The sequence below is a fragment of the Cucurbita pepo genome, chromosome 12 (assembly GCF_057944985.1).
Source record: "Cucurbita pepo subsp. pepo isolate OVF chromosome 12, ASM5794498v1, whole genome shotgun sequence".
Lineage (NCBI taxonomy): Eukaryota > Viridiplantae > Streptophyta > Magnoliopsida > Cucurbitales > Cucurbitaceae > Cucurbita > Cucurbita pepo.
In genome coordinates, this window is record NC_141809.1 from 15,424,872 (window position 1) to 15,445,047 (window position 20,176).

At 36.8% G+C, this 20,176-nt stretch overlaps 3 protein-coding genes across 5 annotated transcripts; 2 read left to right on the plus strand and 1 right to left on the minus strand.

Moving 5' to 3' along the window:
• The first annotated feature begins 2,786 nt into the window (after positions 1–2,786).
• LOC111806455 (ABC transporter C family member 5) lies at positions 2,787–11,075 on the plus strand. 2 transcript variants are annotated; one of them, XM_023691781.2, is made up of 12 exons: positions 2,787–3,594; positions 3,792–6,047; positions 6,162–6,482; positions 6,566–6,652; positions 7,042–7,737; positions 7,848–8,012; positions 8,386–8,680; positions 9,011–9,225; positions 9,302–9,607; positions 9,972–10,035; positions 10,159–10,398; positions 10,536–11,075. In XM_023691781.2, exons 2-12 carry the CDS (start codon positions 3,939–3,941, stop codon positions 10,625–10,627), a joined length of 4,590 nt encoding a protein of 1,529 aa, XP_023547549.2. In that variant the 5' UTR covers positions 2,787–3,594; positions 3,792–3,938; the 3' UTR covers positions 10,628–11,075. The 2 variants fall into 2 exon arrangements, with proteins under 2 accessions (XP_023547549.2, XP_086984967.1); XM_087128841.1 differs by having other exon boundaries at positions 2,787–3,590.
• Positions 11,076–12,068: 993 nt separating this feature from the next.
• Positions 12,069–18,041, plus strand: LOC111807662 (NADH dehydrogenase [ubiquinone] 1 alpha subcomplex subunit 9, mitochondrial). The gene is made up of 12 exons (XM_023693478.2): positions 12,069–12,261; positions 12,349–12,445; positions 13,006–13,070; positions 13,235–13,320; positions 13,458–13,542; positions 13,652–13,722; positions 14,907–15,038; positions 16,196–16,311; positions 16,404–16,527; positions 16,617–16,685; positions 17,420–17,540; positions 17,625–18,041. The coding sequence occupies exons 1-12, from the start codon at positions 12,165–12,167 to the stop codon at positions 17,774–17,776; spliced, it is 1,215 nt and encodes a 404-aa protein (XP_023549246.1). The 5' UTR covers positions 12,069–12,164; the 3' UTR covers positions 17,777–18,041.
• Positions 18,042–18,605: 564 nt separating this feature from the next.
• Positions 18,606–19,575, minus strand: LOC111806621 (photosystem II reaction center Psb28 protein). 2 transcript variants are annotated; one of them, XM_023691994.2, is made up of 2 exons: positions 19,329–19,575; positions 18,606–19,248 (listed from the first exon to the last, which is right to left on the minus strand). In XM_023691994.2, exons 1-2 carry the CDS (start codon positions 19,405–19,407, stop codon positions 18,764–18,766), a joined length of 564 nt encoding a protein of 187 aa, XP_023547762.2. In that variant the 5' UTR covers positions 19,408–19,575; the 3' UTR covers positions 18,606–18,763. The 2 variants fall into 2 exon arrangements, with proteins under 2 accessions (XP_023547762.2, XP_023547763.2); XM_023691995.2 differs by having other exon boundaries at positions 18,606–19,245; positions 19,329–19,569.
• Between the last annotated feature and the right edge of the window lie 601 nt (positions 19,576–20,176).

Sequence of the window (20,176 nt, forward strand, 5' to 3'; positions counted from 1 at the left end):
GGTAAGAAACCAACATAAATCCCAAGATAATATATTTTTACATATTACTAAATTTTTAATAATTTCTAATATTTTTTCAACCTTTTCAATTTTAATCATGTTTAATCATGATTTAAAATTTTAATCACCTTATAATTTCTAATATTTTACCTCTTGTAAATTTTTTAAAAAAATTTAAAAAAATTAGAAATATATATTAAAATTGAGTAGAAAATTTTAATTAAATGTTTCAAAATAATAAAATATGTATTTTACTAATTAATATTTTATTTTCATTAAAAATAAAAATTTAAATGAATGACCCGAATAATTGAATGAAAATGAAAACTTTGTGATTGGATTGGTCTAAAAAATGTACCAACTCGACTTAATCCAACCCACGAACACGGGCGTAAAATGGTATATATTTATAGATTTTACCCACCAAAGGGCATTTGTTGGTCTCCCATAATCCAAAATCCCATAAAAATATTCATAGTGCTTCTATCTTTAATTCAACCTCGTTCTTTTCGAGGGAGAAATTGGCCATTTTTTAAAACTCTCTTTAAGATGTGTGCCAACTTAATAATTTAATATTAATAATAAAACCACGTAAAGTTCGAGAGAGACTGACATTAGCTGTTGATCCAAACATAGCTTAAGGTTTATAATTCTAAATATCAATGGTTCGATCCCATTTCGTAATCGAACTAAATAAATAACAATAATAAAATAAAAAATTTCAAACATAGGTTTGATCCCATTTTATAAAAATAAAATTTTATGAACATAGTTTAGGGTTTATGATTCCAAACATCGACGGTACGGTCCCATTTTGTAATTGTCGAAGTAAATAAATAATTATAATAAAATAAAGTTTTTTTTGGGTAGAATTTTATAATTGTTGGACTAAAAAAATAATAATAAAATAAAATGGTCAAAATCAAGAATAAAAATGTCAGCCTAACTTTAATTTTCAACAAAGGTGGGCATTACAAATTCAAGAAAATATAAATAATAATTAAATGAATAACTAAATTTAGAATACATTAAATTGTTTTATTATAATTTATAGTAAAGCTTGGAAATAATGATGATTTAAACGCACGTGTGACAAATAAACAGTAAAGCATTTAATAATATTGAATATTCCAACTCAAATTAAAGTAATGTGAAAGGGAGAAAAAAGGGAAGAAAAATATAATAATAATAATAATAATAATAATAATAATAATAATAATAATAATAATAAATTTGCTTTGAAAAGAATATAGGCCATAAGGAAAGAAGGCTAATAAATTTGGGTTTGAAAAAAGGACCAAATTCATAAAATCTTTTGAAAGGTCGTTGAAATTAATTAAAAACACTGAGCTTTTGCCTTATTTTCAACCCTCACCATGTGTGTAGTCAAAATCATACCAAGTTCGGTTCGTTTGTATTCGAACCATCGAGAAAATAGGTCAATTTTTACCCTAAATTGACTCGATGTGTCAATTTTTATCTCGAACTTTTAATTTCTTTTACTCCAAATTTGATCTCATGTATCCATTTTTATTTCAAACTTTTAACTTTTTTTTTTTGCCCTGAATTTGATTTAATATATCAACGACTTTTAAATTTTACCTTTAATGTATCTATTTTTTATCTCGAACTTTCAATTTGTTTTACCCTGAATTTGAATCGACGTATCAATTTTTACCCTAAAATTTATAATATATATTATTTTTTTATATCGAACTTTTAATTGGGTCAAAATCGAAATTATTTTATAAAATTTCATACTTTTATTAAATTTAAAAATTTACTAAACACAAAATTAAAAATTTAAAGACTAAATAAACAAGGGACAAAATTGTAATTTAACAAAATATTTTTTTTTCTTAATATAAAGTCTAGAACGGTAATAAATGTACCATATTTAATTTCATCCATTTTCTTAATCTAGAATAACAAAATGATTGTACATTTATTCATGTACCCAAAAAAAGGAAAAAAAAAAAATAATAATAATAGTAACAATCAAATTACGAAGGAAATATATATATATTAAAATAATATCTATTTTCTTAATCTAAACTCTATTAAATAACCATTATTTATTGCAATTAATGCTATAATCCACGTCATTTCTATTAAACCGACATAATAACACAACATAAACTTTCAGTGTTGCAATTGAGAAACCACCACAAAAGACAGACGTTATTGTTGAAACTAATATAAAAACAGAAGCATAAACATGATGATCGAGAGTCGAAAAAACGAGAAAAATAGGAGCATGAACACGGCGATCGAGAGCTAAAAAATGAATAAAACAAGAGCATAAACATGACGTTCGTGAGCCGAAAAGGAACCAGAAAAGTAAATTAAAAAGAATTTAGTTAGGTACATTTCCAAACCAAAATAAAGCGAGAGAGAGAGAGAGAGAGAGAGAGAAGGGTAATGTGGACAAATCAACTATGACTTGGACACACCTCATTAAACCATAATAATAATAATAATTATTATTATTTTATTTTTATTTACTTTTCCTTCCCAAGATTCATTATTATTATTTTTAATTACAATTATTTTGGTGGAACGTCTCACCAACTTTACCATAATAATAAATGAAACAAATATTTATAATATAAGTATCTAATATATTTTATATAAAATTAAAAGTTTAAAACAAAAATTTTAATTTAGATATTAGAAGTTAAATATATAATAATATTTTTTAATGTTTTTTTTTTTAAATTAACGAACTATTTTTAATCATAAAGGATAGTACGCACTAAGAATAACGACATTTAAATTGGGGAAAAGATGTCGAGGAGGATGATAATGGTATCAGATTCAGAGTGAGGAATGTGATGACCTATTAACCGACCTAGCAAGCACCCACGCACCACCGTCTTCCATTTTGATTTGGGATTTCTATAAGATATAATTTCAAATGTGAAAGCGATTTTAGTTTCGGAGCAATTTTGTTTATTATTGGGATTCCTTTCATTTGTTTTCCCAACTCGGAACTTTTCTGTTGGCAGCGATCTTCCTTCCCGTGGCAGAGCGCAGGAACAGATGTAAGAGACGGAGGAGGAGGAGATTAGAGAACAAAACAAAAACGAAACGAAACAATGTGCTTGAACAGAGACGAAATTTGAGTGGAATTTGGAATTTGGAGCATTTTCAGGTTCTTAGTAACGTCATTGATGAAACCCAACTGCAAAATCCGCGCGGATTTGAGTTTCCCTAAATACCTCTCTTCCTATTTTGCTATCACTTCTCGCTCTCTCTCGCTCGGTACTTTGTTTCTATATTAAACCCCAACCTCCCATTCCCTTAAAGTCACTCCTCCCTCCGCTTCTGGTTTTGTCTTCTTAACGACAGAACAAGAGAGAGTGGTGCCGCTTTCGCTTGTTCTTCATTTGTTTGGATCGTTTTTAATTCATCTCTTTCTTTTTTGAGATTTGGTTGTTATTTGTATACACCCTTTCTTGTTTCATCTCTGGATTTATCAGTGGCGAATTAATTGGTGTTGGAGACTGGCGAGGCGGCTGATTTTCCAGTGCAACTGGGTTTGGTTTGCTGTTCGTCATCAGTAATCACATAGTTACCTCTCCCTAAAGGCAGGTTGGTCAGTTTTATTTTGTACTTTCAGTGATGGGTCGTCTTCTTTTTTTGATTTTTCCTCTCCCCTTTTGTCCATTCCCCATTTCGCTACAGACAGAAAGACTTGCAAAGCGTCGTTCTATTTCTCTCTCTCTGTGTTTCTTCGACTTTCGTGTTAACAAAAAATGGATTTGTTGGCATGTGCTATGTGTCTGCAGGCTGTCTACCGAAGCGCTCATTAGGTGTCTACGAGAACCCAGATGGAGTAATGCTCATCTTCATAACAGGGTTCTATTTATCTCAATTAACTCGCCGCCGACTCACTGTTTTGAATCGCCTTCCTCACAAACATCCCGCAGTCAATAATGGGTGTTGCCCATTTATTGAATACAACCCAAGCTTTGTCATCTGATGTACGATCGTCTAATACCTTGTCGGAAGCATTTGGAACATTGCCAGTTTTGGAGCTCGTATCAATTTGCATAAATCTAGCACTTTTTATCTTCTTCTTCTTCACTGTCTTGGCGAGGCGGATATCTATTTTTGTTACTCGCCTTGGCTTCATCAAGGATGATGAGTCTGGTGCGAATACAAGTCCAATTCGGCGCAGCGCGGATGGTGAAATTCATGATGTTGAAGTCGGGGTCAGTTTTAAAATATCGGTTTCATGTTGTTTCTATGTGTTGTTTGGACAAGTTTTGGTATTAGCTTTTGATGTCATTAGCTCAATTCGAGAGTCTGTTGAAGGGAAGGAGGGTGAAGATTGGTCTGTTGTTTGCTTCCCTGCTGCTCAAGTTTTGTCTTGGTTTCTTTTGAGTTTTTTGGCTCTGCATTGCAAATTCAAGGCTTCTGAGAGATTTCCATGGCTGTTGAGGGTCTGGTGGTTTGTGTCGTTTGTTGTTTGTCTGTGTGCGTTGTATGTTGACGGAAGGGAATTGTTTGTACAAGGCCTGGAACACCTGCGCTCTCATGTTGTTGCAAATTTTGCTGCAACTCCTGCTTTAGCTTTCCTTTGTTTTGTTGCTGTTAGGGGGGTTACTGGTATCAAAGTTTATAGGAACCCTGATCTTCAAGAGCCTTTGCTTCTTGAGGAAGAACCAGGATGTCTCAAGGTTACGCCTTACAGCGAAGCCGGGCTTTTTAGTTTAATTACACTTTCTTGGCTGAACCATCTTCTCTCAATTGGTGCAAAAAGACCACTTGAACTCAAGGACATTCCCCTTCTTGCTACGAAAGATCGATCTAAGACCAATTATAAGATTTTGAACTCGAACTGGGAGAAACTGAAAGCAGACAATCCTTCGAAACAGCCTTCTCTTGCGTGGGCCATTCTGAAGTCCTTCTGGAAGGAGGCTGCTTGTAATGCCATCTTCGCTTGCCTGAATACTCTAGTTTCATATGTTGGTCCTTATATGATTAGCTACTTTGTTGATTACTTAGGGGGGAAAGAAACTTTCCCCCATGAAGGATACATATTGGCTGGTACGTTCTTCGCAGCAAAGCTTGTGGAGACTCTGACAGCCAGACAGTGGTATCTTGGGGTTGACATATTGGGGATGCACGTGAGATCGGCTCTCACAGCATTAGTATATCGAAAAGGACTTCGGCTTTCCAGCTCTGCCAAACAAAGTCATACCAGTGGAGAGATCGTGAACTACATGGCTGTTGATGTGCAAAGAGTTGGGGATTACTCATGGTATCTCCATGATGCTTGGATGCTCCCTATGCAAATCATTCTTGCTTTAGCTATTTTGTATAAGAATGTTGGAATTGCTTCTATTGCAACATTGATTGCTACTATTGTCTCCATTATTGTTACCATTCCAATAGCTAGAATACAAGAGGATTATCAAGACAAATTGATGGCTGCCAAGGATGATAGGATGAGAAAAACTTCTGAGTGCCTAAGAAGCATGAGGATTCTGAAGCTGCAAGCTTGGGAAGTCAGGTATAAAGTGATGTTGGAGGAGATGCGGTGTGTGGAGTTCAAGTGGCTTCGAAAAGCTCTTTATTCCCAAGCCTTCATTACTTTCATTTTCTGGAGTTCCCCAATATTTGTCTCTGTTGTTACTTTTGCCACCTGCATATTGTTGGGTGGTCAGCTTACTGCAGGCAGTGTTCTTTCTGCACTAGCCACTTTTAGAATCCTCCAAGAACCACTTAGGAATTTCCCCGACCTGGTGTCGATGATGGCTCAGACAAAAGTTTCCCTAGACCGCATTTCTGGACTGCTTCTGGAGGAAGAGTTGCAGGAAGATGCAACTATTGTCCTACCTCGAGGCACACCAAATCCCGCTGTAGAGATCAAAGATGGCATCTTCTCCTGGGACTCTTCTTCTCCAAAGCCGACTTTATCGGGAATACGAGTGAGAGTGGAGAAAGGGATGCGTGTTGCTGTTTGTGGTGTTGTTGGTTCTGGGAAATCAAGCTTACTATCTTGCATCCTTGGGGAGATTCCAAAAATCACGGGGGAGGTAAGTCTTTTAGAATTCCACTCTCAATTTGATATTTCTATCCCATGTTCTTCCCCTTTTTGTTGTTGGTGGTGTTGCAAGTTTCTTGAGTACTTCACTTTTTACTCTGCCCAGGTAAGATTATGTGGTACTTCTGCATATGTGCCTCAATCACCTTGGATACAATCTGGGAACATAGAAGAAAATATTCTTTTTGGAAGTCCTCTTGACAAACCAAAATACAAGAATGCTATTCAGGCTTGTTCACTGAAGAAGGATTTAGAGAATCTCCCGCATGGAGATCAAACAATAATTGGTGAAAGAGGAATAAACCTTAGTGGAGGTCAAAAACAACGTGTTCAGCTCGCCAGGGCGCTTTATCAAGATGCGGATATTTATTTACTTGATGACCCCTTCAGCGCTGTTGATATACACACTGCCTTAGACTTGTTTAAGGTTATATATATGATTTATGACCTTCCGTATTGTTCTCAGGTATTTGGTCGTATGGTTACTGATAACGCCAACATGTAATGCAGGAATACATAATGACGGCCCTTGCAGACAAAACTGTCATTTTTGTTACACATCAAGTCGAATTTTTGCCCGCTGTAGATTTGATATTGGTATGGATTGTTCTTCGTATTTTATGCAATTATTGTTCTTAAGGGCTAAAAGGAAGTTGAATTCAATGGGGTTAGTATGGGGTTGAAAACATGTGTTTGGAACTTTCTCGAACTTTAGGAATTGATATGCCTCGAGCTTTGAATTGATGGGAAAACTAGCAGGAATGAATCATTGAAATGAAGTTGGCCATTGATGGTTTTTTGTCCATGTAGACGGTTGTAGAGTGACGCTTAGTGAACTATTTTTCACATTTGTTCATGCAATTGTGATCTCTCCTATGTCTTTTCGTTTTGTTCCCTAAAAAAGGAAAAGAAGTATTCGACAATAACTCTGTATTAATGGAGATACAATTATCTTTCGCTCGATCATTCCTTTTCCATCTGTACAGGTTATCAAAGAAGGCCGCATTATACAGGCAGGAAAATATGATGATCTTTTACAAGCAGGAACTGACTTCAACACTTTGGTATCTGCTCATCACGAAGCTATTGAAGCTATGGATATTCCCAACCATACATCTGAGGATTCAGATGAAACTCTGTCGGCAGATGAATCTCTTAATCTTGGTAGAAAGTGTAATATTGTTGGAACTAACATTGACAATTTAGCCAAGGAAGTGCAAGAATCTATATCTGCAGCAGAGCAAAAGGCAATCAAGGAGAAAAAGAAGGCAAAACGTTCTAGGAAACGACAGCTTGTACAGGAAGAGGAAAGGGTAAGAGGGCGGGTCAGCATGAAGGTCTACTTGTCATACATGGCTGCAGCGTATAAAGGTTGTTTGATTCCTCTCATAATTGTTGCACAAGCATTATTTCAATTCCTACAGATTGCAAGCAACTGGTGGATGGCATGGGCAAATCCCCAAACTGAAGGGGGTCAACCTAAAGTGACTCCCATGATCCTCCTTGTGGTCTACATGGCCCTTGCTTTTGGGAGTTCTTGGTTTGTATTTGTTAGGGCTATTCTGGTTGCTATGTTTGGTCTTGCAGCTGCACAAAAATTGTTTGTCAAGATGCTTACATCTATTTTTCGTGCACCCATGTCATTCTTTGACTCAACACCAGCAGGACGGATCTTGAATCGTGTAAGTTTCTCGTTCTAAGAGACTGATGTCCAATCAATTTAATCATGCTATTCACACACACTAAAGTTTTCTTTGAACTTCGAATTACTTAATCACTTTCGGCCTTATAGGTGTCCATTGACCAAAGTGTTGTGGATCTTGATATTCCATTTCGACTTGGTGGATTTGCTTCAACGACAATACAACTTATTGGCATAGTTGGTGTTATGACAGAAGTTACCTGGCAAGTCTTGCTTTTAGTCATTCCCATGGCTATTGTTTGTTTGTGGATGCAGGTGAGTACTGGTTTCAGGTTCCCCCTTCTGATGTTTCTCTTATGATACTCGTGCTTTCTTATAAGAAATAAAACTATTTTTTCGATCACTTTTACTATGTCGTACTTTTATCTCTCGAAAGGTATAGATTTGTACAAAAGTATTATGTAGTTGTACCACATCGGTTCTAGGATTATAAATTCAAAAAAAAAAAAAATCTCCTTTTTCCATTTCCATTTATTGTTCTTTTGTCAGTCTGTGTATGATGCTTCTTTCAATCATCATAAAATTCAGTTGGTCTTCTTCAAGGATTAATAGAAAATTCAGTTGTTTCCATATTTTGATTAAGGGTATTGAGGGTGTGTGACCTTACTAAGAGCATTTTATGATGCAGAAATACTACATGGCTTCATCAAGGGAGCTTGTTCGCATTGTCAGCATTCAGAAATCTCCGGTTATTAATCTTTTCGGCGAGTCAATTTCTGGAGCAGCAACAATACGAGGTTTTGGACAGGAAAAACGGTTTATGAAGAGAAATCTATATCTTCTTGATTGTTACTCTCGTCCGTTCTTCTGCAGTCTTGCTGCTATCGAGTGGCTCTGCCTTCGTATGGAGTTGCTCTCCACCTTCGTCTTCGCTTTCTGTATGGTTTTACTAGTCAGCTTCCCTCCTGGAAGTATTGATCCAAGTATGTCACATATTCTCTTCTAGATTCATTGCCTTTTGGTGTGCTGGGTTTATTACATGCTATGGAGTCGGTCGGTCCTTCAAAATAATGATTTGAAGTTGCCCGACTTAAGTTGGGAGGATGTTGTTTTGATTGAATTGATGTTTCCAGTTTAGTCTGATGCTATTGTTAATACATATGTTTTGTGTTCTGCTCCTAGCTTAGCATATGGATCTTGAATCTTGACCATGCAAATGATTTAAAAAGAACATTAAGAACTGTTTAGTGGTGTAGACAAAAAAGGGGGACTGGATCGTCAAATTTTATCGTCACTGGTTTTTGTTTGTGTAGGTATGGCTGGCCTTGCGGTAACGTACGGTTTGAATCTAAATGCTCGCTTGTCACGGTGGATACTTAGCTTTTGCAAGCTCGAAAACAAAATTATATCTATTGAAAGGATTTATCAGTATAGCCAAATTCCAAGCGAGGCACCATTACTTATTGAGGACTCTCGTCCTTCTTCCACGTGGCCTGAGAACGGAACTATCGAGCTTACTGATCTAAAGGTAATACAAAATTTTCTCATGGTAATACAATGCCTGATGGAAACTGACAAATTCCTCTCTCGTTTTCTTTTTCAAGGTTCGGTATAAGGAAAATCTCCCTTTGGTGCTCCGAGGTGTAACGTGCTGCTTTCCCGGTGGAAAGAAGATTGGGATTGTTGGCAGGACTGGAAGTGGTAAATCTACTTTGATCCAGGCGCTATTCCGATTGGTCGAACCATCAAGCGGAAGGATCGTTATTGACAACATCGATATTTCTACGATTGGCCTTCATGACCTCCGTAGCCGTCTCAGTATCATACCGCAGGATCCCACGTTATTTGAAGGCACGATTAGGGGCAATCTCGATCCCCTTGAAGAGCATTCTGATCAGGAAATTTGGCAGGTCTGATCTCTCTCTCAAATTCCCACTTCACTGATTTTTCTACTAAATAGCTATAGTAGTAATTCTTTTTGTAACTGAAAGAACGAGACGAGTTTCCAACGTAATAAAAAGCTAAAGTGTAAGGCCCCAGCATTCATTGGTTAACGGATATTGTCCGCTTTGGCTCGTTTTACGTATCGCCGTCAGCCGCATGGTTTTAAAACGTGTCTGTTAGGGAGAGGTTTTCACACCCTTATAAAGAATGCTTCGTTCCCCTCTCTAATCGATGTGGGATCTCACGTAGTCTGTACCTGTTGAATGTTCTAATACTCTTGTACTGTAAATTGAAATCGGGTTTTCCTGATTTGTATTTAACGTCGTTCAGGCACTGGATAAGTCGCAACTAGGACAGATGATCCGTGAAAAGGAGCAAAAACTAGACACACCAGGTATTTAACAAGCAGATATGGAACCTATCTCCTTTTTTATTGTCCTTTGTCGGCTGTTCTTGACATATATTTCATGCATGTTTGGTTGCTGCTGATGGAATCCTCTTTACAATGAACTTGCAGTGCTGGAAAATGGAGATAACTGGAGTGTAGGGCAGAGGCAACTCGTAGCATTGGGCCGTGCGCTATTGAGACAAGCCAGAATACTTGTTCTCGACGAAGCCACAGCATCGGTCGATATGGCCACAGATAATCTCATCCAGAAGGTTATTCGAACAGAGTTCAGAGACTGCACCGTATGCACAATCGCACATAGAATTCCAACTGTAGTCGACAGTGATCTGGTTCTGGTACTAAGCGACGGTGAGTACTGCTCGTAACCCACTCGTAACCCACTCGTAACCCAAAGCCAAATTGTAGATATGTACGAACAGAGAAAAGCACAATCACATGTTTACTTAGACAATCAACTGAGATCTAGATTTGGATGTGGTTTGCAGGTAGAATTGCAGAGTTCGATACCCCAGCACGATTATTCGAGGATAAGTCATCTATGTTCCTCAAACTAGTGACGGAGTATTCCACGAGATAAAATGAGGAGAGCAGTCAGTTTTGTTGAGATGGGATGCCTGAAAACGACATCTATCTCAGTCGGATGCAGGAGGAGGTGGAAGGGGCCGAAACGACGAGTGCTCGATGAGCTGCGGCTGCATTCAGCAATGGCAGCAAAAGGAAGGATTGAAGAATAAAGAGAGAGGAGATGGGGGCAGAAGGGGTGAGTTAAAGGTGTAAATTGAAAGTGAGGGTCTTGTTGTTTAATTGAATGAATGAATGAATGAATGAATGAATGAATGAATGATTAATGGTTAGGAGAAATAGGATGAAGAATAAATGAAACCCCTGTATGCCAAAACAACAATAATTAACACACCAGATAATGAGAGCCGCCATGGTTTTTCCGGCAATACAACGGTTGGTTTAGATGAGTTACCCAAAATACTCTTCTTTTCCCCTTTTCAATCAAGAAAGCTTTTGAAATTGCTCTCCCTTCTGCCCTTCTCTTTCGGGACTCTAACTTTTGATCTCTTAATCGATGAAATATGTTCATATATTTTGACTATGAAGCTTCGACCGATTCTTTTTATTACAAATTGAATGGATCTCTTGTTCATTGATTTTTATGTGATTATAGAGCGATGATGTTCTATCTTTTATCATTACAACCGATCGGAAATTTTGATTTTTTTTACCTTCCAGTTTTAGCTGGAGAACATGTGAGAGTAGTTCAAATCTTATCTTTGACCATTTAGTCGATGGTAGATGTGTTTTAATTGGGTGTACCGTGTTCTGCTAATAGTAGCTTTAGACAAAGTTGAATTGGAACTTAATTGTTCATAATTTTATAGAACTTTTATTACTTTAAGTTTAAATATTTCTCTTGATTTCAGTACTCAACCATCTTCAATTCAACCGAAAATTATAGTTCAAATTTGAAGTTTATGCTGACGGTTAGAGAAGTCCACGAGTAGGGTTGGGGTGGGAAAAAATCTCTCCCTATTCCTTCCCTCGTTTAAATGAGGATTATGTTTGAGACAGGTACTCAAAGACCCCACTTCACAAGTTAAATAGACTATCTCTTTTAACCATAACCAAGTAGTGCTAATTTCTCCCTTTTTAGAATGGTTCCAGTGACTACATTTATGTTAAGTCTGGTCGCTCGGGCCGTTGTACCTTTTGATTATGGTATGGTATTGTCAGATCCGAACATAGAGCTACTTTATTTGTTTGCCATATCTTCGCTAGGTGTTTATGGAATTATTATTGTGGGTTGGTCTAGTAAAACGCCCCACTCCCTAAGTTAAATAAAATATCATCAAGTTGAATGGTTAATATATATGTGCAATCTCTACTTTTAATATTTTTTTTAAAGTTGAAAATAAATAAATTTTAAAAATTTTGGTTTAAATTTTGTGATGAAACGTATGGGCTCACATTGAGGCCCGCTTAAAATGACAAAACCCAAGATCCAATAGTGGAAGCCTGTTCGTGTTCATCAAAATTCCTCACCCTGTTAACAGAAGATCTTCTCTCTTCCCCCGTCCCTCACTCCGGCAAGATTCTGATCAAAGATGCAGGCCATTTCAAGGCGTCTAGCGCAGCAGCAGAGTCTCAACTCTCCTTCCTCAATTGCTTCTCTCAAGTTCATATACCCTCTTTCTCATCACTGTAATCCCTCATTCCCCTCTGCCGTTCTCTTCCTTGCGCGATTCCACTTCGCCTTGATTTCTTATTTTTTCTGTTTTCCTTTTCCAGATTGTGGGGCTGATCGTCCGCGATATGAATCCACCTTGGCTACGAGGGGAGTCGGGCACCTTGTCCGCAAGGGCACTGGTGGGAGATCGTCCGTTAGGTAATCTAGCCCTATATTTTTCGTGTTTGAATTATTCTATTTGATCGTCCACCTAATGTCCGACAAGAATGCTGGATTTTGAGTGCTTTGGAATTGTGTGGGAATTTAAGAAATTTAATGTAATGAACAGTGGTGCATTGGAATGTCAATATAATCTTTCAGCCGATATTGAACGGAAATACTTTTTCCTTTTACTTTCTTTTCTCATTGTCATTAATCGCTCGATTCATCTACAGATAAAGGTAAGCGTCTGTTAAATATACTTTTTTTTTATCGAGTAATTTAGAAGATCATGGTAGTACTCACTACGATCATTCTGGCGTCACCCCAGCTTCTATGGGATAATGAAGCGGGCAGCCTTATTCTGAGGTTTCCCTGTCGCTGTCAAGATAATCCTAGAATGTGCTTATCTGTTCTCCTTAAGCATACACATTAGGATTTTCAGGCAGATCCGGTTATTGATATTTAACTCGATTTGGGTTCTAGTTTTTTAGTTACGAAACGAAATTCTGTCTCTGAATTTTCTGATTTTACTGTCTCATCACAATGATTTTTTGCAGTGGGATCGTGGCTACTGTCTTTGGAGCTACTGGATTCCTTGGCCGTTATGTTGTACAGCAATTAGGTAATAGGCGAGCATAAATGATGCTAGCGCTGGGTTTTCGTTTTGCCTAAATATGCCATTTACTTTTAAATGGTTCTGGTAGTGGGTTTGGAAGCATTGGCTCTATTATTTATTATCTATCAATTTTATGCTAAGCATTGTTTTGGAAATGAATTTTGTTTCAGCTAAAATGGGGTCCCAAGTGTTAGTCCCTTTTCGAGGTTCTGAAGATTCACCTCGTCATCTCAAATTAATGGGAGATCTGGGACAGGTAGAGTAGTATACGATGTTGCGATGCCATGGATGATAGCCCTATATCTTTTTTCCTTGTGCTGCTGAATGATTTCGTTACCCCCTCAAAGTTAATTCATTTACCTTTACTTTTCTTTTTTTCTTTTTTGTTTTCAGATAGTGCCAATGAAATACAACCCAAGAGATGAAAGTTCTATAAAAGCTGTCATGGCAAAGGCTAATGTGGTCCTTAATCTTATTGGTATGGGCTTCCCATTTTTCATCCTTCTTGTGAAAGGTTTAATTTTTTTTTTTTTTTTTTTTTTTTTTGTAGCCTTTTTAATATTCGACATTAACAACTTTCTTGACAGGAAGAGAGTATGAAACAAGAAATTACAGCTTTGAGGAAGTGAATCATTCCATGGCAGAACAACTTGCCACGGTATGCATCTGTACTTGAATGCCATGTTTCTAAATTGTCAAAAAATTGGTATGTGATTAATTGTTGCTCTTCTTAGAAGGGATTTTTTTTCCTGTTTTTTCTTATGAAAGTTACCTTCTTTCAGCTGTTCTATTCGCAGCTTCTATGTCTTTGTTTGGCTTGTGTGTTTTCATATGGCCTTCTGATACTATCGGGAAAGTGATTCTTATTACAAAAAACAAGGATTACAAAATTGGCGGGCAGGCTAAAAGCATCATAGAAGTAAAGTAGCTAGGGGAAGGGAGGGAATATATGATTTTTAAATCACCCCTCAACTCAAAATCTTAAGTTGATGGTTTATGGAAAATTAAATCATATAGTTACTTCAACTCTCCCCCTTATTTGTGTACTTGAAAATTTGTAGAAAGCCAACAAGTGGAAATTAATATTAATTGGGGAGGAAATGGCATTTGAACATATGACCTCCTACTCTGATACACTTTAGTTACCAACATACAAAATTTGAATAGAAACAATTCCATTGATGAGATGGAATAATTGTTTTGATTATAAACAAATTCAAAATTTTTATAGATGAAGGTGCAATTTTAAACAACATAGTATTATTATGAATAATATGATAATGAATCAATTTAAGAATTTGGAGCTTTCGTAGGAGAGTGGGGAGAGAAATGAGCACTGTTTTATGCCTAATTCGTAGTTAATTCAATAAAATGAAATAAGCTATTTTAGAAAGGGCTTCAAGCGCAGAGGGAATGCACTTGCATTGAGGCACTTTTTAAAACACTGGCCTATATCTGATCTTTGTTTTCCACATTATGATACTGCTGCAAATATCAGTTATAAAGGCAAGATAAACACAAAAAGTGTTAGAGTAGTTGCGTATATTAAGTTGAAGTATAATCTTCTGGAAGCATGTTGCATATGCAGCATATAACTCAGGTATGCTGCAACTTCATGATAGTTTCCTTTGATTCTAATTGAAATATGAACTTTCTTCTTTAGGTAGGAAAAGGAATAAATCATGAATGTCCTTTCAGTGTTTTTCTTTTTGAAGCTAGAAAGTAGTAAAAAATCAAGTTATGATTCCTCTTTATTTTTGGTCTCTAAAGGAAGTTTACCACCCTCGTTTCTTTTCGAGTCTGATGTAGATTAGGTCTTTGCCCTCCATTTCAATATTGTAGATTGCCAAAGAACACGGTGGTATCTTGAGGTTCATACAAGTTTCTTGCCTAGGGGCATCTTCATCATCTCCATCCAGATTTCTGAGGGCTAAAGCTGCTGCTGAGGAATCTGTTTTAAAGGCATTCCCTGAGGTAAACAGTTACCATCTGTTTCCTGATTTTGAGTTGATAATGCCACATGAAGTAACGTATCTGAAAATATAGTTTTTTTTTTTTTCTTCTTATGGTACTTTTCTTTTATTAGAGAATCTTACAAATTTTGATTTTTCTATAGCTGCTTATTTATCATGGATTTATCTTTTATTCTTATGGGAGTAATTGTTTATGAAGATTGAGGTTAGGGGTGTACATGGGTTGGGTTGGATTGGATTGAGGGGATTTTTTGGACCAACTCAAAAGTTCAGGTTGGTTGGATTGATAACCCAACCCAACCCGAAATTGATTCACAACCCAGTCCTCTATTTTCGAGTTGAATGATTAAAACTTTTAGTTGTGCAATGTATTCATAACTAAATTGAACTAAAAGTTGTGATATTGTCCTTAAAACAATTACCACCTATAAACTTTTAGTTTAAAAGTACTAAACTAAAATTTTCACCTTTGAACGTGCAATGGATATGCAATGAATCAATTCCAACGACACCTACATATAATTAATTATTCACATTCACAATATATAATCATTCAACATAAGACCTAAAAATTTAGTTTTTGTAAAAGTGCAAGTAGTTAATCTTTACAAACTTGAGCACAAACTTTAAGAGCACGAACTTGAACCTGCCCAGTATATAAAATAATAAAAATAACTAGTTTATATCATGCATAACAGAAAAAGAAAACTATTATTAAAATATTTTACTTACATTGAAAGAGAACTATTTGTGCATGACACTGGTGGAGCTGGAGGGCATTAAATCACCTGAAAAATTATAAAAATATAAGTTGTGATAGAACAATATAGATTGCAACAAATAGATAATAAATAAGTTAGAGTTACTTGTCTCGATCCACGTCATTCTTTAACTCTAATGAATTTTGTTTTTCTCTTCTGCTTTTGTATTGTGATAAATACTCAAAATGTATCTATCCAAGGGACATGAGCTGAAAAGGTGACCTTTGAGTTTCTGCCACATTTTTGCACAGGGGACAACTTGTTAATCTAGCTAATAGCACAACAATATTTCTTCAAGAAATGTTAAGAGATTTTTAATATATTTTTAATTGCAACTTTTCTCCGTTTATTTAGTGGTTAGTGTGGGAGCTGATGTTTCTAAAATATGCTTTTACAGGCAACAATTCTGAGACCTGCAGGTATGATTGGTACAGAGGACCGAATTATGAATACATGGGCACATTTTGCTAAAAAATATGGCTTTGTTCCCCTCTTTGGAGATGGATCTACAAAGTATGTATTTCATAACCACCAGCGCATTCTTTGCATTCTTTGCAGAATTTTCTGATTGTTATCCTTCCTAACCACCAGCGCATTCTTTGCAGAATCCAACCTGTGTATGTTGTTGATGTTGCTGCTGGAGCTGTTTCAGCCTTGACAGATGATGGAACCAGCATTGGAAAAGTTTATGAACTAGGTGGTCCAGAGATCTTTACGGTCCATGACTTGGTATGTTACTTTTTTCGAATATCCTTCCTGCTCTCCCCTAAAGAAAAAAAGAAAAGAGGTTTCCTTTTAAAGCTTCATGTTCTATGCAGGCAGAAATTATGTTCGACATGATCCGTGAATGGCCTCGCTATGTGAAAGTCCCTTTCCCTATTGCAAAGGTAAAATCAGTAGAAGTTGATGATGATGTGCCATGTTGTATATATGCTTTCCCTCGAGTTCTTTTTATATTCCCACTGTATTCCTTCTTTTATTGGTTGCTGTTATGCATCACGAATCCTTCGTTTTGTTGATTCATATTTGTTACTTGTTTCCTTTTTCCCCGTAATAATTGCATAATTTGGACTGTGCTAGATGATTTTTTTAGTGATGTAAATAAGTCTTGGTATACTTTGGAGTTTTACTTTCTTATGCATAGCACAGCATGATGATCGCTGTTTTTCTTGAATCAAGAATGAAGTTTCTCTGGAAATAATCTTTTGTATCCAATTTGGATAGGATATTCTTGTTTTATAGCCTTAAAAATTGAACCTTTTGAAATCATCTTTTGTATGCGGTTTTAATGTGGATCCTATGCGGTTACTGCAGGGGTTAGAACGGTAGCTATTATCAATGTTAAGAAGAAAATAAGTGGCGTTTATTTATTAATGAAACTGCAGTCTGATGATAACAGAGATCGTCATTTGTGTAGGTTAAATGGAGATTTATTTCTAGAACCCATTGATGCATATAATTTAAACTTGTTAATTGATAATTTGAAGTCTACTCTTCTGATATTAATGCATTAGTATAATTGTACAAAACAAATTAAACCTAGGAAAGTGTAAGTTGCTCATTGAGATGTAACTTGCTGTTGATGTTGTTTAAAAAACTAAAAGCTGCTGTTTGGCTTCAGGCAATTTCTACTCCCCGCGAGATTCTACTGAACAAAGTCCCGTTTCCATTGCCAACGCCATCCATTTTCAATCTGGATCAGATCCTAGCTCTAACACAAGATACAGTTGTTTCTGAAAATGGTATGCATACCCCTCCTTAATTTTGCTCTGCCAATAAGTCGAGATGTTCCCTAATACCCTTTGATCTTGCAATTGGATTTGCAGCATTGACATTCAATGATCTTGGGATTGCACCACATAAGTTGAAGGGATATCCTGTTGAGTTTCTTATATCGTACCGTAAAGGTGGCCCGCAATTCGGTTCGACAGTCAGTGAAAAAGTCGATCCTGATTCTTTTCCAGGCTTCTCGAGATAATTTGTATTAACTTAGTTGAAAAGGTTTGAGAACCGCCTGGCTTATGTCTCCATTTGATCAGCAAATAAAATGGAGAATGTTTTTGAGTTCAACCCTCGTGTATCCTAATCTTCTTGATTCGTGATTTAGAATTCACAGTTTATTTGGTGTTGTAATTAATAAAGGCTGGGATGCTTGGCTACAGCATAATACTATGATCATAAAATGTGTTTTTTCAGGAAAAAGAAAAGAACAGAAATGGGAAGAAGCCCAGGAGTTTTGTTCTTCCTTGGAACCAAACTAACACATCACTTCATCAAATTCCCCAGCTATGAAGTAGTAATCGGCTATATAGTACGGCGGTTAGAATCTCATTGCTATCTTTACTGTCTTTTATGTTACTCTTATAGCTTTATTAGTCTATATGCTTCTATAATTACATAAATTTAGTCAAAAGTATTAACTATCGGTATCTTTAAACTTTAAAACAATCTAAAAATATTGTTACCGTTGTATATACTACATTGTTTCAAAAATACTCCTACATTGTTTCAAAAATACTCGAATTACCTTCAATTGAGAAAGATCCAATTTTGAAACAAAGAATCATATGGGTACTCTTATGTTTCTCCAATTTGTCCCATTTTTACACCGATTTTCAAACATGAAGTAGCATAAAATCCGAAGTTCCAAAATCAAGATCTCCCAAGTTCTTAGTGTCTCTTTTTGAGCATTAAACTCAACCATGCTAACTCCCAAGATCCCTTCGTGGGTTTTATTATCCTTTCCTATATACTTTGAATGAGTTGAATGAGTAAGAAATGGTATGTTGGAAAGTTGAAGACTTAGGTTTGTTGAAGAAGAAGGCATAGATTCCAACGAATTCTTCATCCATCAGCATCAACACAGTGTTGATCGTGATTCAACGCAGAACAAAATTGGCCAAGAACAGGTCAATCTAATCACACAGAACAGACAATGAGAAGCAGAAACCGTATTAGGCGATTTTCATTTCTTGACGAATTGCAAGCCATTGGCGTTGGAGAATCGCTCCATGAATCTCATGAACCTGTCCCACTCCCTCGGAGTCCGCATCACGTACTTGGCCTCGATTCCCGCAGGTTTTCCATTAATGAACTTGGCGTTCACATCCACCGACTGAATCACACCTTCCTCATCGATCATGTAGAATCCGGTAATGTCCCCGACCTCCCCCGACGAGTCGAACACCGACGGCTGCTCGAACTTGAAAATGGCCATTCCGTTGGTGCCGTCTCGGGATTTGGTCAGCCTCACGTCCGGCACCGTCTGCTCGTCCGTGCCCTGGATGAACTGGATCTTCGGCAGAACCATGAGGATCGTATTGGACGGCCGTCCGTGGGGTTGACATCTGCGGCGAGTGACCGTCTGGCATTTTCCGCCAGAGACGTTAAGGGAACGGCCGTGGAATGCGGAGAAGACGCTGCTGTGGAGTCTGGCGGAGGCAAAAGCTGCTGAAGAAGAGTGAGTTTGGTGATGATGATGATGAGAATTAGGGTTGGGGAAAGGGGAATGCAGAGAGTGATAGAGTTACCTTTGGTGTTGGTGGATGAAGGATGATGCAGATGGGGAGAAGAAAGGGAAGTGGATGCGAGAGATTGCAGAGTCGCCATTGATTTTGAAACGCAGCCAGCAGAGAGCGAGAGAGCGAGAGAGAGAGAGAGAGAGAGAGAGAGAGAGAGATAAAAGGCAAAAGGAAGGGGAGAATGGTGTGGTGTGAAGATTGGTAAGGTGTGTAACAACGAGAGCCATTCACTTCCATTTCAATCCCTTCCTCCCCACCCTTACTCTCTACTAACTATTAATTTTGTGCCTATAAATCTTTTTTTTCTTTTAAATATATTTACTAAATTGAATACTTTATTTTAAAAATATTTTTAAACTTTTAAAAGTATTTCAAATATCTGGGACTCTGATAGAAGATGGACAAGGTAGCACCCATCCGATCATTTAAGTGTTATAATGCGACCAAAGAGAATGATTTATCATCCAACACATACGTGCGTCACAGTGTGGACGAACGTTGCAAACTACCTCTAGGGACTAAGCAAACTACTATATGAGACATATGTATGTCATAATGTCTACCTCTAGGGCCTAAACGAACTACCATATGGGACATATGTGTGTCATAATTTGGACGAATGTCAAACAAGGATTTTGTGCCCTGATTCATGTGGCGAAGGTTGATATATGCACTTACTATTTGGTACAGAATCTGTAAATGACGGCATAAACTTGCCATCCCAAGCTTTTATCCATCAATTTGAGTTTTAGAGTATCATAATTCATAAGCATCGCATACAAGAATGACGTATGGAGTTGAAGCAATATGTTACAAATTAAAGCGGGCATGTCAACGAGTGTAATTTTTTCCTCCGA